The sequence below is a fragment of the Ranitomeya imitator genome, chromosome 8 (genome assembly GCF_032444005.1).
Source record: "Ranitomeya imitator isolate aRanImi1 chromosome 8, aRanImi1.pri, whole genome shotgun sequence".
NCBI lineage: Eukaryota > Metazoa > Chordata > Amphibia > Anura > Dendrobatidae > Ranitomeya > Ranitomeya imitator.
This window is the reverse complement of record NC_091289.1, coordinates 21,570,668-21,587,858: the sequence shown is the minus strand read 5'-3', so window position 1 is coordinate 21,587,858 and position 17,191 is coordinate 21,570,668. Positions and strand designations below refer to the sequence as shown.

At 44.0% G+C, this 17,191-nt stretch overlaps 1 protein-coding gene across 1 annotated transcript in view; it reads right to left on the bottom strand.

Annotated features, from left to right (window-relative positions):
- Positions 1-17,191, bottom strand: part of SUCLG2 (succinate-CoA ligase GDP-forming subunit beta) — a 185,846-nt gene that overhangs the window by 112,819 nt on the left and 55,836 nt on the right. Inside the window, exons 3-6 of the mRNA XM_069736543.1 lie at positions 13,310-13,409; positions 12,341-12,431; positions 8,118-8,270; positions 6,359-6,448 (exon numbers count right to left, since the gene is read on the bottom strand). Coding sequence (XP_069592644.1) covers positions 6,359-6,448; positions 8,118-8,270; positions 12,341-12,431; positions 13,310-13,409 — 434 coding nt within the window. The remainder of the gene's footprint in view (positions 1-6,358; positions 6,449-8,117; positions 8,271-12,340; positions 12,432-13,309; positions 13,410-17,191) is intronic.

Genomic DNA, 17,191 nt, shown 5'->3' with positions numbered 1-17,191 from the left:
CTTGAAAATAAGGTTCTCGTTAACTTCTACGTATCCGTAGCACACAAATCCAGAAAAGTGAACCCAAAGTCTAACAAATAGCTCGGAATCTATGGGACTCGCATCAATGGAAAATTAGGTCCCTGGAAACGACGGGAAGGGCAATCCCCTGCGTTCATCCATACGGAGGGTCTGAAAATTGAACGTGCAAACGCTGGCGCTCTACTCATCCCTAGAAAAAGGATCTAAAATACCGGATTACTCACCGGTAATGCTCTTTTATAGAGCCCACGACAGCACCCACGAGAGAGGGGATCCGCCCCTAGGAACAGGAAACCTACAGAGAGATAAAAGGGGCGGCCCCCCCTCGCTCCTCAGTTGTTTTACAGAGAATAGGAGGAACCGCCGCCAGGTTTTAGTTAACAGGTTCAGGTATATATACATATATACATATTTACAACCTTATACTACATCTTTCTAATATTTACACCTCACCAAAAAAGCACCACGTGCAACTATACAAGAAAAGGGAGGGATGTGAATGGGTGCTGTCGTGGGCTCTATAAAAGAGCATTACCGGTACGTAATCCGGTATTTTCTATTCGCCACGACAGCACCCACGAGAGAATTTCAGAGACTATAAATTGGGTGGGTTAACTGAGTCAAGAACCGAAACCCCAAAGGTAAGATCAGAAGCCGCGGATAGGTCTAATCTATAGTGCCTATAGAAGGTGCCCGGTGAAGCCCAAGTTGCGGCCTTACATATAAGCTCTATTGGCACGTTCGCCCTTTCCGCCCAGGAAGTTGATACGGCCCTTGTGGAATGAGCCCCCACATGCATCGGAGGATCTCTTCCTTTGGCTCTGTAAGCCAAGGTTATGGCTTCTCTGATCCAACGAGACAACGTCCCCTTCGTTACTCTGGATCCTTTGGTTTTACCCTGAAAAGACACAAACAGGGCCCTACTCTTCCTCCAGTCCCTAGTTCTCTCTAAATAGGCTAGAATAGTCCTCTTAACATCTAGGGTATGAAGTCTTACTTCCTCTGGAGATGAGTGGTCTTTATAAAAGGTAGGTAATAGGATCTCTTGGGATCTATGAAAACTAGAGGCCACCTTAGGTAGGTAACATGGGTCTGTTTTCAAAACTATTCTATCAGGTGTTATAGATAAGTATGGAGGATCGATTGACAACGCCTGCAGATCACTCACTCTTCTAGCTGACACCAAAGCTACTAATAATATTGCTTTTAATGAAATGTTCTTTAATGAGGCTGCATGAATAGGCTCAAATGGGCTTTGTGTCAATGCATCCAAGACCAAAGCTAGATCCCACTGGGGCACCTGTGGAATATTTATTGGCTTCGACCGTTCACATGCGGATATAAAACGGGATATCCATCTATCACCTGCGATATCATAACTGAAGAGAGCTCCTAACACTGAAACCTGAACTTTCAAAGTATTAACTGAAAGTCCCAATTCTAGTCCTTTTTGTAAAAACTCTAGTATTGAAAATATAGGCACCTCTGAAGAAATTTGTGTAGTGTGAAACTGAAGAAATTTTTTCCAGACTCTAACATAAATTTTTGTGGTAGAAGGCTTTCTACTTTTCATAAGGGTATCTATTAAACCACTAGAAAACCCTCTCCTGCTTAGTAATTGCCTCTCAAATTCCAGGCAGTTAAGTTCATGCCCTTCACCTGAGGATGGAAAAACGGACCTTGAGACAGCATGTTGTCGGCCAGAGGCAGAATCCACGGATCTGTCACCGACATGGCTCTGAGCCATGAAAACCATGGCCTCTTGGGCCAAAAGGGGGCTATTAGCAGAACTCTTGCCCCTTCCTCTCTTATCTTCCTTATCACAGTGGGCAATAGATTCCATGGGGGAAATGCGTATGCCAGGTCGAATGTCCATGGTACCTGAAGGGCATCCAATATATCTGGATTGTCCAGCCTGCACAGGGAGGCAAACATCCTGACCTGTCGATTGGATCTTGTTGAGAACAAGTCTATTTGAGGCACGCCCCATCGAGTTGTTATCATTCTGAAAATCTTCCTGTTGAGCATCCATTCCCCCTGATGAAGAGTATGACGACTGAGAAAATCGGCCTGAAAGTTGTCTACCCCTCTGATGTGTACCGCTGACAAGGATAACAGATGACCTTCGGCTAGCCTTATGATGTCTGACGCCACCTCCATAAGAGTGTCTGACCTTGTACCTCCTTGACGGTTTAGATAGGCCACCGCAGAGGTGTTGTCGGAGAGGACCCTTGTGTGAGAGCCTCGCAGCTGAGGAAGAAAGTGGAGCAGGGAATAATATACAGCCCTCAACTCTTTTACATTAGAAGAATTACTATCCTCCGATCTGGACCAGAGACCCTGGATCATCTGATCCCGAAAATGTGCTCCCCAACCATCAGGACTAGCATCTGTGGTAACTATATTTGAAGGAGTGATTACCCACAGGACTCCTCTTGACAGATTTCCCCAATCTAACCACCAGGTGAGGGAGTGTACTACTTCTGATGGAAGAAAAACAATCTGATCTAGACATCCCTGATTTTCAATATTTTTCTGTAATATAAATCTCTGCAGCTGCCTCGTATGAAACTGTGCCCACTCAACTGCAGGAATACAAGAAGTTAAAGACCCCAGCAACGACATGGCACTTCTCAAGGTCATACTACGCCTATTGATTGCTAAGTTTACTTTATCAATTATGGAGGTCTTTTTGCTATCTGGCAGGCAACATATTTGTTCAACTGAATCTAAAAGGAGGCCAAGGAATTTCTGACATGTAACTGGCCGGAGTCTGGATTTCTCCCAATTAATAATCCAACCAAGAGATTGTAATGAAAAAACTACCTCTTCCAATCTCTGCTCACACTGTAGGGAGTCCTTTCCCACTATTAATAGATCATCTAGATACGGGATGACTAGTGTGTCCTTTAACCGCAAAAAAGACATTACTTCCAACAACAATTTCGTGAACACCCTCGGAGCCATAGATAAGCCAAAGGGCATTGCCCTATACTGCAGATGACAAACCTGACCATCTATTACAACTGCCACTCTAAGAAACTGCTGGTGCAACCGGTGTATAGGCAGATGGTAGTAAGCATCCTTAAGATCCAGTACCACCATGTAACAGTTAGGAAATAAATTTTTAATGGCTGACCGAATGGACTCCATTTTAAAGGCTTTAGGTCTTATGAAGGTGTTCAATTTTCTCAAATTAAATATAGTCCTAAAGGACCCATCAGGCTTAGTTATCAGAAATAAGGGAGATAAAAGCCCTTTCCTATTTCAGATGGTGGAACTTTTATTAATACTTGTTTGGACAAAAGAGATTTGATTTCAGTTTCCAGTGCTTCTTGCTGCAGCCTGGATTTTAGGGATGTAAGAAGAAAAGAATCCGGAGGTATCCGGATGAGGTCTAAGGTGAGACCTGACGAAATTAAATTTAAGGCCCATGTATTGGCCGTTATCTCCTTCCATTGTCCAACAAATTGCAGCAATCTACCGCCCACCGGTGGAATAGGGTTCACGGAACTTATCCGCTGGTTTGAAGGGGCGCTTGTTGAACAAATTGCCCTTCTGCCTGAACTCCCTGTTACTCCAGCGGTCTTTAAAGCCTCCTTTCCTTCCAAATGGTGGCTTCCTGAACGCCCTTCTGTAGGAAGGAATAAAGGGATTAGGAAACCCCTTCTTCCTTTCGCCCGCCTTAGTAAGAATGTCATCCAGTACAGCTCCAAAGAGGTACTCACCCTGGCAGGGAATGGCGCACAACTTAGCTCTGGATTGGGTGTCTCCCTTCCAGTTTTTTAGCCACAATGCTCGACGGGCCGTATTCGAGAGATTAGCTGATCTCGCTGCCAGACGGAGAGAGTCTATTGAGGCATCAGATATGAATGCCGCAGCCCCCTTGATCAATGGAATGGAGGCTCGCAACTTCTCTCTGGACACGCCACTTCTGATGTTCTGATCCAGTTGCTCCAGCCAGACCAACATGGATCTACTAGTACAAGTAGCGGAGATTGCAGGTTTAAATGCAGTCACACAGGCTTCCCATGATTTTTTGAGAAGTGCATCAGCTTTCCTGTCCATCGGGTCGGACAAAGAACCCGCATCCTCTACTGGTAAAGCGGAACGGCGAGCGGTAGATGCTACAGCCGCATCAACCTTCGGTACCTTAGCCCAGGTGGCCAAGTCCTCGTCATCAAAGGGGTAGCGTCTCTTACAGGACACTGACACAAACCCCTTTTGACCCTTACTCCATTCTTTCTTGACCAGGTCCTTTATAGCCTGGTTTACTGGAAACACATGGCCCTTTCGCTGAGACAGACCCGCGAACATTACTTCTTGCTGAGTTTGAGGCTCTTTTAATTCAGAAACCCCCATAGTACTCCTTACGGATTTAACTAAGTTATTTATGCCATCAGTGGGAAAGCAGACATAGTCCTCTTCATCTGATGAACCTGATAACTGAGAGACATCTGACTCGACCTCCCCACTCTCTGCTGACGTGTCAGCTTTAGGCGAGGATGCTCTGCTAACTCTCCTCTCCACATTAACAGACGGACCACCTCGCAAACTCTGAAGCTCCTCTCGAATCATAAGACGTATCTCATCCATCTTAACGGACTCTTCCTGCCGCAGGGTGTTATTTATACAGGCTTGGCACAATTTTTTGCTATAAGCATCAGGCAAGGGCTCAGTACATATTGCACACTGCACGTGCTTGGTCTTCCCAGTCCTCTTCCCCTACAAACATATAAGGAGAGGACACCGACATAAGCTTTCATGAAGCTAAGTAAACACTCACCCCGAAGTATCTGTATATACCGGGTCTCGGCTCTTTTGTTCAGCCTGGGGTGTGCCACGGGACGACCTCCTCCCTGACTTGTCAGTGGAGTCGCTCACTTTTGCACCGCTTCTCTTCCTGCCATTCTCACTGGGTACAATTAACTCCTCCATAGGGCGTTCAGAAATCTCCTCATGAGACGACATGTTGTCTCCCTTTCAGACGCACCTCCTACACAGCTGAGCTGTAATTTATAGCGCTAGTCTCACACACCTCCCCCCCTTTTTTTTTTTTTTTTGTCCCGTAGTGTAGCCTAGGGGGGAGGATCGTCTCACAAGCTTCAACATGGTGGCGACCCCGGAAGTGAAAGCGCGACCTCGGAGCCGAGGGAGCGCCGCCGCAGTGCGCATGCGCCGGCGTCCCCACAGCTCGCCGGCCGCCGCCCCCGGAAGTGACCCGTGCCTTTAGGAACCAGGAAGCGCCGCTGTACTGTACCTGCGCCGGCGTCCCCGCCGTTTACCGGTCGTCTCCACCGCCATTCAGGACCCGGAGCGCCGACTGCTGCCTCAGCCTAAGGTACCTCCTTGGTCACAAAAACTCCAACAATGTCCCAGCAGGAACACTGTTGCTCCACGCTGCAGCAGATGAGGGGGGAACCAACAGGAACCCCCGACTCTGTCCATCCGTCCTGGAGCCCCTGTCTTTCAGCAGAGACGGACAGGCGGCATTCAGGCGGACTTCTCCTCTTCTGACATCCAGAGAGTCTTCTCTGTGGGTTCCCTTCTAGGAACAGGAAACCAACTGAGGAGCGAGGGGGGGCCGCCCCTTTTATCTCTCTGTAGGTTTCCTGTTCCTAGGGGCGGATCCCCTCTCTCGTGGGTGCTGTCGTGGCGAATAGAAAAAGTGCCCTGTAGGCTCCTCTCCATTCACTTCTATGGGACAATACGTTCCGTCAGTTGAGGATGTATTAACGCTCCTTCCATACAGGGGACTTCGGACCTCCATTCTCGGCCAGCCTCTCAGCAATCATAAATTTTTCAACTTGATACATGTATTTAAGGAAGAAAAAAACATTTAAAGATGGACCATTCACTAGGTAAAAAGGGGTCAGTTTCGCTTTTATTTCATTTCCGCTGTTCCCCTGAATTTTCAACTTTTTGGTTTTTTTTAAATCCGATATATCGTTCCAGAGATATGAGCCTTTTTATTCAGGGGTAACTTTAAAGCTCTTTAGCAAGGGGGTGTGGCTCAGAATAATTATGCAGACACGCCCCTGAAGAACCATGTGAGCACTGCCCCCCCGGAACATAGAAGTGAGCACGAAGTAAAAAGGTTGATATCTCTGGAACCGTATGACAGATTTTAAGAAAATAAAAAATGGCAAAACTCAGGGGAGCAGGAATAGAATGAGAGTAAAGACTGGGCAATTTTAGGTCCACTTTAAGGCAACTAAGGAGCCATGAGAGTAGACTTAGTACAATTTCTGGGTACCATCCTTGAGATAACCATTCACAATGTATTATGGGCTGTGATCCAGAACAGCGGAGGTGGTACAGTAACTGCTCTACTCACCTGTTGCCTTAGAGGCCCCTTGAATCCCAAATTGTCGGCCATCCGTAATGTCTGGCTGTCCTGTATGCCGTCAAATATATTGATTTCCTCCTGTTAAAATAACAGAATAAAATAGGCAAAGAAGAAACAAAAATATATTTAAGTCAGATGTAAATGAAAAATTAATATGCGCCAATGAATCGGGAGTAGTAACAGGTGCCCGGAGGGTACATCTTAATTACGGTATGTCACCAAGCTTTTGAATGAATCCCTTCCACAAGAAGGCGGTGGCGCGGTGACAAGACAATCTGACACCACTCGTCACTTCTAATTACCGGGCAGATGGCTTAGACAAACATTTGGCAGCTAATATTTAGGACTGGCTCCAGAATCTTATCGTTGTGTTCATGCAACAACCCGACAATGTTATTACAAAATGCTCTTTGGAGGGGCACGGGGGTGGGGATGTCTCAGTTTTGCATAGAAGATTATTATATTTAATGCCCATGAGGTTCTGACATGAGGAACAAGCAAAATAGAAATGATTAAAAGCTCAAATGAGGAATTAAGCAACTACCGTTTTGGGTCCACAACTCCTGTGCAGATATGTCTACATGACATTACAATGGAAAACAACTGCTGTGCAGCCTTATCCCGCGGTCGCCCGCTAATCTATGTGCCCACTTAATGCGATTGTAAGACAAAAATTAGCGTGTAGTTTACCCTCCCTGGCTTCTGCAGCAAATTACTACAAGTGGTTGTGATTCTGCAAAGGGTTGCGGTTGCAGAAACTTTGGAAGCCGCTTTCATCTGGAGCCAACAGACCGGACGAAGCCAGAGGGCGTCTGAAACGACACCAAGGCCGACACGATGCCAAGGCTGGATGTAGGTTGGAGGGGGCAAGACGACGCCAGGGCAAGGATGTGAGGGCCGGGAAAATGCCAGGACCAGGGAAGGGTTGAGGTGAGATGACACGAGGGCCAAGGGGAGAGACGACGCCAGGTTGAGACGAGGGGAGCAAAAAGTCGACAGGTCGAGACAAGATGACGCTAGGCCGTGGTGCCTATTTAGACAGACATTCTCTAACATTCCACCTTTCCATACTCATGCCTACGTATGCAGCTGTAAACAATTTTGCTTTTTTATTTTACACCTTGGCCTGGTTTCTGACTGCGCTTTTGTCTTGTCCATTTCCACTGTTTGCCTGGTACGTGCTGTTCTACTCATGGTTTCGACTTCTAGTCATCTATTGACTACATTCCTATTTTATCCTCTTGCTTGCCCCATTATAAATTAAGTGCTAGCTGACAACGACACCCGAGTTCCATTCCCAGAACATCTGCGCTTCCGCCATCGAACCGCGACCTTTCTGGGAACCGAACCAAGGGAGTCGGCCTGTAGCAAAGTCCAGACCGCCACGACTATACAGCGTTCATTTGTCAGACAATTCTATAAAGTTGCTGTAGACACAAAATAGAAGAATATTCTTAAATTAAGACATTTTGCAAAGTTGCTTCACTTCTTATATTAGAATTGGACATACTCTTTAAAAGCAAAGACTAGGTAATCCGCAGCCAGAATTGCTTCCTGGGGAACAAGTAATCCACTGCTCAGCTTCTTCATCAGCATATGTTATATATTATGCCTATGGTACAATCTGATTTAAAGAGGGAGGTTGCAAGGAATTTCCCCCCCCCCCCCCCCCCATGCCATCATCTAATTACTCCTGAATTGTAAGAGATTAACAAAAACGGGGGGCAAAACACCAATAAGTGCTCACCTTAAAGATTAGTTCTGGGGTTTTTTCAGCTACTTCTTCAATGTCGACTCCACCTTGAGGGCTTCCGACGAGCACGGGACCATTGCACGCACGGTCCATTAGAATTGCTAAATAAGTTTCTCTGGAGATATCCAGGGCCTCTGCCACCATCACCTAAAACGTTAATTGCTCAAATTAAAATCCAAGTAGTTCGGAGTCTGTAAATAATCACGACTTTAGCTGTAATTATTATTAGGATGACACGGACCTTTGCTGATGTCAGCGAAAAAAAAACAGCGTTTGCATATGGATTTTTTTTTTGTATTTCTTACGCCCTCCTCCTCTCCAAGCGTCTTCCAAGATCACTGACGTCTTTACCGTATTCTTTAATGTCTTTGGCAGTCGAAGTTATGTTAAGGGGAGTGACTCCCAGATGGAGGTCCCCGGGGATGGGTAACTCACAGGAGAATCTAGACATAAGTCCCGTGGGTACCGAACGCCTCATTACAAGAATAACTAAGGACAATGATGGAGGAGATGCCCTGGGCACCTACCGGAGCTTGTGCGGATGAAGAGCTAGCGATATCGGGAGAGGAGTTGGTGTGTTCTGGATCTCTCACTTACTAGGCAGTAGATTTCCTAGAATAAAGAACTCCTGGGATGGACCGCCTCTTGTCAGTTACAACGGCCAGATTCCGTACAGTAGTGTATGTGTGATAAAGGGGCTTTCCGGGAATTAAAAGAAGAAAAAGAAAAGGATGAAGGCAGGTAAGAAGCAAGCTTGAAGGGAACAGATTATCGATGTGGCCGCTGGATTAGGTCCGACAAAACGATTTGCGCCATTTCTAATGTCGACAGACTAAAACTACGGTACATTTTCCAAAGAGTGCAATTTGGTTTTTTGGTTCCATGCTTCTCACCATATTCACCTGCACTCTCCACCTCCTCGCACATTTTAAACTCGCTGCCGTCACCACTCTCTGTTCCTTGGTCAAGAACATTCATGGTGCACTCGCAAAGACTGAAAAATGTGCATGCGCAGCAAGAATCGCATCTTGTAATTGATATTGTAAGTCCTGTAAACATAAATATATATTGTATTAAACTTCCCATTGGAAAAGCGGTATTTTGACACTCGAAACGCGCGTCGGGTCTTGTCACCCATTTTTCTCTGACAACTAGACTCATAACATTGGTAAGATGCATCCTTCCCAACCCGTATTTATGTCCACTTGGTCTGATAAAGATATGTATTAATGGGCTGGTGTGGTGCGGTTCTTACCTACAAATACATTCTATGCACGTCACTTGACTTTTTGTGGTTTTGATGTACTCATGGCCGTCTTTCGCTTGACTGTCTTCCCTATACAGTTTTTTAAAAACTGATTTAAAAAAAAAATTTGTTAATACTGTGAGCATTTCCACTCTTCTTTCCCAAACTGCATAGTAAATCTGCCTAGCCGGACTGTTCAGTATGCTACTGAGCCGCCACGTCTGCGCTACCGACACTGGAGAATTCCACCCCTGGCCAATGAAACATGCTAATTTTAAACTAATGAAGCAAGTTTCTCTGTCTTCTATATAAAGGCGCAGAGGTGCAGTTAAACACGGAGCATAATGAGGCCGGTTTTACCATCACTTGACGTCTTTTGTTTTTCACATTTAAAGAAAAGTGTTTCCTACAGAAGCAGGAACGTGGACGCCTGCCAAAAAGCCGAGAGAGCGGCTCATTAATTACTTGGGTCTTGCAATTCGCTGAGGTGTAGTTTTTTTCGCTGAAGCACAGCAAAGGGGGTAACAGTGAACCGTCCGACAGTCATCACACTGGATTTTACATACCTGCTAAAAAAAACTTAATTATTTCAGATCAAAAGTGAGAACAATGGCAGAGGATATTAAAAGAAAAATTTTGCACTGAAAAAGTCTTTTTTTCTTTGTTGGAGACTTATTCGGGTTAGACACATACTTACTAGTCAGCTGGGTAAAAACACAGACATCAAGAAATGAATGCAGCTCTGGGGTTGTACTAAAAGGGGAGGGCTGGTGGTAGCGTTAAGGAATTTAAAAGCTACAGACAATATTAGGTTGCTACTTACGGTAATAAAATTCCACCAAGTTTCAGTTTGCAGTCATCCTTCCTTTATTCATTCTAAGATCCACTGATATGCAGTTTACAGCCTAATCCAGATGCGCAAGATCTTTCTCTTGTAAGAGTGTCCCTCACAGTAATACAGGCTGGATGTGAGTTCTGTTTGTATCTAGTGCTTTATTAGCTTATATCAGCACAGCTTCGATCCTGCACTTTTTTTTTCCTTTTCATGTGTTTTTCTCCTTTTTACAGTTCATTCTCTGTGCCCACCTGAAATACTTCCTCCCCTCTGTGTACAACCCCTAGCTGCTCCCTTCTGCTATCTATATTAGTGAGAGAAGGGAGGGAAAAGCAGAGGAGAACCACGAAAAGCAGGAGCTAGATACAGAACTTTGCAGCAGCAAAATGCTAAAAGAAAATCTGTGCCAACAGGTACATGGTTCTTAAGTCTGATGGCCTCCACCATTTTTACAGAGAATTTGTCAAGGGATTTATGGGTAATATTAGCAATAACATTGAGGGGTAAAGCACAAAGGTAACCATACCTCTGTGTCTTCAAAGCCGAATCGGACCGCCACGTCATGTTATGTGGCCCGTGAGGTCAGGACAAAGATGATCTGGCTTTCCACGTTCTCCGTATGGAGAGTCGGTCAGAGCAGTGTGGAAGTGTGTGCCAGAGCTCAAAATCTAAGATGGCATCTGCCCCCCTGCACTGCCGCAACACCCTCTCTAAGAAGTACTGTTTGCATTCTAAGTTGACAGCTAGTGCTTAGCAGAGGGGGCATCGCCAGCACAAGGAGTAAGTGCCATCTTTGAAGCACCGTTAACGCAGTCAGCCAGCACAAAACAGTGAGCTCAGTCAGCCAGCACAAAACAGTGAGCGCAGTCAGCCAGCACAAAACAGTGAGCGCAGTCAGCCAGCACAAAACAGTGAGCGCAGTCAGCCAGCACAAAACAGTGAGCGCAGTCAGCCAGCACAAAACAGTGAGCGCAGTCAGCCAGCACAAAACAGTGAGCGCAGTCAGCCAGCACAAAACAGTGAGCGCAGTCAGCCAGCACAAAACAGTGAGCGCAGTCAGCCAGCACAAAACAGTGAGCGCAGTCAGCCAGCACAAAACAGTGAGCGCAGTCAGCCAGCACAAAACAGTGAGCGCAGTCAGCCAGCACAAAACAGTGAGCGCAGTCAGCCAACACAAAAAGTGAGCACAGAGTGGGCAACGCCAGCACTACGAGTGGGTGCCATCTCTGAAACACAGCGAACAAAGTCAGACAGCACAAACAGTGAGCGCAGTCAGCCAGCACAAAAAAGTAAACGCAGTAAGCCAGCACAAAACAGTGAGAGTAGTCAGCCAACACAAAAAAGTGAGAGCAGTCAGCCAAACCACAAAAAAGTGAGAGCAGTCAGCCAACACAAAAAAGTGAGAGCAGTCAGCCAACACAAAAAAGTGAGAGCAGTCAGCCAACACAAAAAAAGTGAGAGCAGTCAGCCAACACAAAAAAAGTGAGAGCAGTCAGCCAACACAAAAAAGTGAGAGCAGTCAGCCAGCACAAAAAGTGAGAGCAGTCAGCCAGCACAAAAAGTGAGCACAGAGGGGGCAACGCCAGCACAAGCAGCTGGTGGCATCTTTGAAACACAGTGAACACAGTCAGCCAGCTATCACTTTTGTGTGGTTCCATCTTTGAATCAGAGCAGATGAAGCCAGAACTTTGCATAGGGAGCAATACTGGACTTTGAGGTCTGGCACAGCTCTCTTAGCCCTACTACCCAGGGACTGCTCTATTTGCCCTACAACACAGGAACAGCGCTCTTAGCCCTACTAACCAGGCAAGTCTTCATGAGCCCTAACAATTACACATAGCTCTTTGAAGGCAACCATAATGCTGATGTGGCCATCAGTAAAAATGAGTTTGACACCCCTGACTTAAGTCAAAATGACTTTTGCATAATTGATCAAAAAGCTCACAAGCCCACTCAAAAAAACTGCAAAACTACAACCCTAAGCAGGAAAGCATAGGCCCGCTGGGTGATGTAGTTTTAAAGCAGATAGAAAGTCACATGTTGGCGTTAACAATAGGGCCAAATTCATACAACATTGGTCCCATGTGTCGCTGGATGCAGTAATACAGAGATACGAAACATAAAACAGTAGCATACCTTGTTAACTTTGACACCGCCCTGGGGGGTTTGTTTTGTAGAGAGGTGGTAACCAATCATCTGCTTTGTAAGAACTTCTACTTTGTTGGGGCTGCAAAGCAAATTTAGTAAGAAATGTTAAAAAATGAACAAAAATACACAGGTAAAGCAAAAGCAAAAAGTTCCTAAGTGTTTTAACTGCAAGTCCTAATTCACAAACGCGTTCAGGTAGGAGGCGGTTCTCATTGCTTCCGTCCAGCGGCTGAATGACGGGGTCTTGCAAACTGATTGGCACGAACTCCAGTGCGCAGTCCATTTGAAATGCGGACTCATTCATTACAATGGAGGACTGGTCTGCGAGGGCCAACAACCCCAAAATATTGGGGCTATATATTTAATTTCTAGACATGCCTAAATGTTCTAAGTGTACATTTGGACGATCATTCTTTCATCTAAGCTTAAAGGGATTCTTCAGAATATTTGTAAGGAAAAATGGGGGCCACAATCTGTAAAGGTAACTGCCCATGCTGAAGATTGGCGGCAATGGTCACAGTGAGTGATGTACGTGCCGCCATCACTGCAGAACCAGCAGCTTAATCTAATTATTTACAGTGTTAATCAAAACTAGTAAAAGAACTGCCAGCACTCCTTATTGTGGGCATGCATTTTGGAGTACTTAAAGGGTTAAAATATCACCTATCCGTGGGATAGGGGATAATCTGCTGATCGCTCGGGGTCAGACTACTAGGACTCCCACCTATTCCAAGAACTGGGCTCTGCAAAGCCGAGAATGGGGTTCTGCAGCGCTATCTTGAATGGAGTGGAGGTGCACGTAAAAATGTCACAAGAAATTAGGACAAAGATTTGTCTTTATGTAAAGGAGGTAGAGTTGCAGAATATGAAGGTGCCATATAAGCAAAGCATAATAAAAAAAATAAGAGACAGGATGATTCCGGAGGTCTACAGATGGTGCAAAATGTAAAAACTTACTCTGTAGTTAAATGAACTCCACCTTTAAGCCCGCTGTCAAAAACGCCTTTACCTCTCCCACCGGCCAAGATCTGGGCTTTTAGGACTATTTCTCGGGCTTCTGCAGAATAAAAATCAAAATTGATAAAATACACACGCATCCAATCCAAAAAAGTTAAAATTCCAAAAATACAACAGGAAGAAGTAGGATGAAAGGAGAAGAGAAGTGAACAGGCGATAGGAACAGGAAAGAAGGGGCAGGGCAGAAGGGGCAGGGCAGAAGGGACAGGGCAGAAGGTGGCAGGGCAGAAGGTGGCAGGGCAGAAGGTGGCAGGGCAGAAGCGCACACAAAATAGGGCAATACTATCTGGTAAAGGCTAAGCATAAGATAGGGTACCGCTCACCTGAAAGTGTTGTGTGCACGCTGCCAATAAAAACGTGGAAAATTGCTACTGCTACCCCTTGGTGGATTCTTCCAGATGTATAATGGCAAAAATGGAAATCAGCACATTTAGTTGGCCTGCGCGGTGGAAATGAAGAGCCTTGTGATTCCAAATCGATATAGAGATGTATATATATATATATATATATATATATATATATATATATATATATATATATATATATATATATATATATATATATATAGTTAGGCGCCGGTCCGATGCCTATTTGGAATCCCAAGGATCTTCATTTTAACAGCGCAGCCCAACTAAACGTGCCAATTTCCATTTTTGCCATATGTGAATTCTTGAGGCGGTTGTGCTAGAGTCCAGTGTTTCCCAAACTCCAGTCCTCACGGACCCCAACAGGTCATATTTTCAGGATTTCCTTAGTATTGCACAGGTGATGGAAGTATCAAGAGTTCTATCACTTGTGCAGCAATATGGAAATCCTGAAAACACGACATGATGGGGTCCGTGAGGACTAGAGTTTGGGAAATACTGTGCTAGACAAACCTCTCCACAGTTGCCTGTTTAATCAATTGAAGCACAAAAAAATGCCTCCTGAACAAAAACTAAAAAAAAAAAAAAATTAAAAAACACCAAAAAAGCATTAAAAAAATACTTTAAGCACTTTTTATTTTTCCACATAAAAAAATATCCTTAATGAACAGAGACAAAAAAAAAGTTAAAAGGCATGTAAAAGTACAAAAAGGCATGCCAGTGCTTAAAAGATGCCAAAATGTCGGTCAAGTTGTTAAAACTTCTATTGAACAATTTCTTACTTTTACCTTTTAAAACGTGACCATTTTTATTGGATGGCTTGCATTTTTTTTGATTCATCTAGGAGACCTGTCCTAGCAGGATAAATTCGGAATCTTTTTTTTTTTTTTTTTTTTGGTGCCAAACGCTAATCTATTTCCCATTTTATTCTTTTCTCTGCCTTGTAATTGGAGAAATCATAGACAACCCTTCCAGTAAGCCATCTAACGATAATGAATAGCAGAGAAAAACAAAATGTAACATTACAAGACATGAGTAAAACTAAAAGCTGCCAATAAGCTTCAAACCTTAATAAAAAAATAAAAAAAAGTTACACCTGCCGTTACGATCAATACACAGACACCGCCGACTATTTCTTGCCTTCTGGGCTAGTGAGGACTTAAATTTGATCTTGGAGATTTATTGCCTTTTTTTTTTCCATTGGTCTATTAATTCTTCTCGGTCACCAATTCTTATGTACTTAAATATCGGATTTTAATGAAACAATCATTTTAATTTTTTTTTTTTTTTTATCTCATTTCATTTTTTTTTTTTCTATTTATTCCTTCACAGCTCAAATTCCCAAACGGGATTACGAGAAAATGTTCTTTAGTAGAAAATGTAATTTTAGTTGCAGTGATACGGCTCTACTCTCTTAGGTACCGTCTACAAAAATTGCAAAGGGCATAATGGATTTTTTATGGAAATATCCCAGCCATGGTACAAATTGAGTTACTACAGACAAATGTTAGCTATCCGACGGCTTTAAAACACAGGATAAAATTATGTTCCAATCACACATTCCTCGGCCCGTTCGGCGGAAGGAAATTTTTCATACAAAAGAAATTAGACACTGGTTCATTGAGCCATTAAAAGCCTAAAGACGTGTAGTGGGTAATTCATTCTCGTCAAAGCTTTTCAGTTCAATGGAAGACAGAAAATCGGGCACGAGAATCACAGCTGACGATACATTATATGAACAGATTGCGCCGCTAATCAGACGATAACTAAAAAAAAAAAAGAAACAAAAGCCACAACAAGTCCAGATTCATCACAGTCCCTGCAGATTCTACAAAGCAACAGTGATGTGTTCTGGACAAAAATGTCAGCAAAGCCGAAGGAAAAGCAATGAATGGATTATCAACCGGTAGAGCGAACAGTTGGAAGGTGATTGGAAAAAGTTTTAGGCTGTGTTCACATACTGTGGTGCATGTGTTCCTACACACCCCCAAAAGAGAAGCCTATAGCAAAACGCGGGGGGAAAAAAATAAAATAAACACAACGTTTGGAAAATAAAAAAATGTCAGACTCAAAAAATTATTAATTCAGTTTTGGATATAAAATTAAAAAAAAAAAAAAAAAAAAAACAACAACAAAAAAACACTATCTTCATAGAAAAAAAAAAAACAGTATGCTCAGAAAATCGTTAATAGCGCAGACGTACAGGGGTTGTCTTGACGGAATAGGGCCTCATTCAGACAGTTTTTCACGAACGAGTTCCATTTGTGTTTTCCAGATTAAGCACATACAGATAATTTATTGTCTATGGACATGGTTGCAAAACTGTTTTGTGAACCAATTGATCGAAGAAAAAAAAAATTTACTCATATGGTTCATTAAAGTGAATTGGTACATTAAAAAAAAAAACAGATAAGACACGGATATCACTAATATGCGTTTATTATTGTCCAAGGCCTTGTGCACACGTCTGTATTATTGATCCGACAAAACATCGGATTGCACATGGACCAATGTTATTCCATGGGGCCGACCACACTCCGACCACACTCCGACCACACTCCGACCACACTCCGACCACACTCCGACCACACTCCGACCACACTCCGACCACACTCCGACCACACTCCGACCACACTCCGACCACACTCCGACCACACTCCGACCACACTCCGACCACACTCCGACCACACTCCGACCACACTCCGACCACACTCCGACCACACTCTATAAGAAAAACAAAATGGATTGGCTCGAGTGCATCTGTTTTACAACAGTTCAGTTTTTTTTTTTTTTAATTACAATATAAAAACGTGTAGCTAGTAAAAGATTACAAAAACGTGCGGCTTTCTTCAAATTGTTCCCAAATTTGGATAAACATTTTTTAATTTAAAAGGTCTAGAAGCTGTATTAAAATGCAGGAACATGTAGCGTTGACGTCTTGCTTTACCATCTATTTTCCGCGTACTTCTGACTAGTTGAGCTTTTAGCCAGGATATTACAGGTCTGAAAAGGAGCATTTGTTTCTCGGGAAACTCTAGGGATTAAAGTCTATTTTGAAGAAGATTCCCCAACCATAATGTCTTGAATTAAAAAGACACAGATTCCCCGGAGTCACAGGAGCCTAAGAGCACTTGATTAATGAACTGCAGCTCCAAGGCACGGACATCTTCATTTAACTCAACCTCACAATTCCCCTTGATGGATATAAACCACCAGTTTCTCTTCACTGCAGTATAAAAGTGAATTAGGCTACTTTCACACTGGCGTTTTTTTGGCAGACGTCGCAATGCGTCGTTTATGGCAAAAAACGCATCCTGCAAAGTTGTTTGCAGGATGCGTTTTTGCCCCATAGGTTGTGACGCTTTGCCACACGTCGCAACCGTCGTGCGACGGTTGCGCCGTGTTGTGGCGGACCGCCGGGAGCAAAAAACGTTACATGTAACGTTTTTTGCTCCTG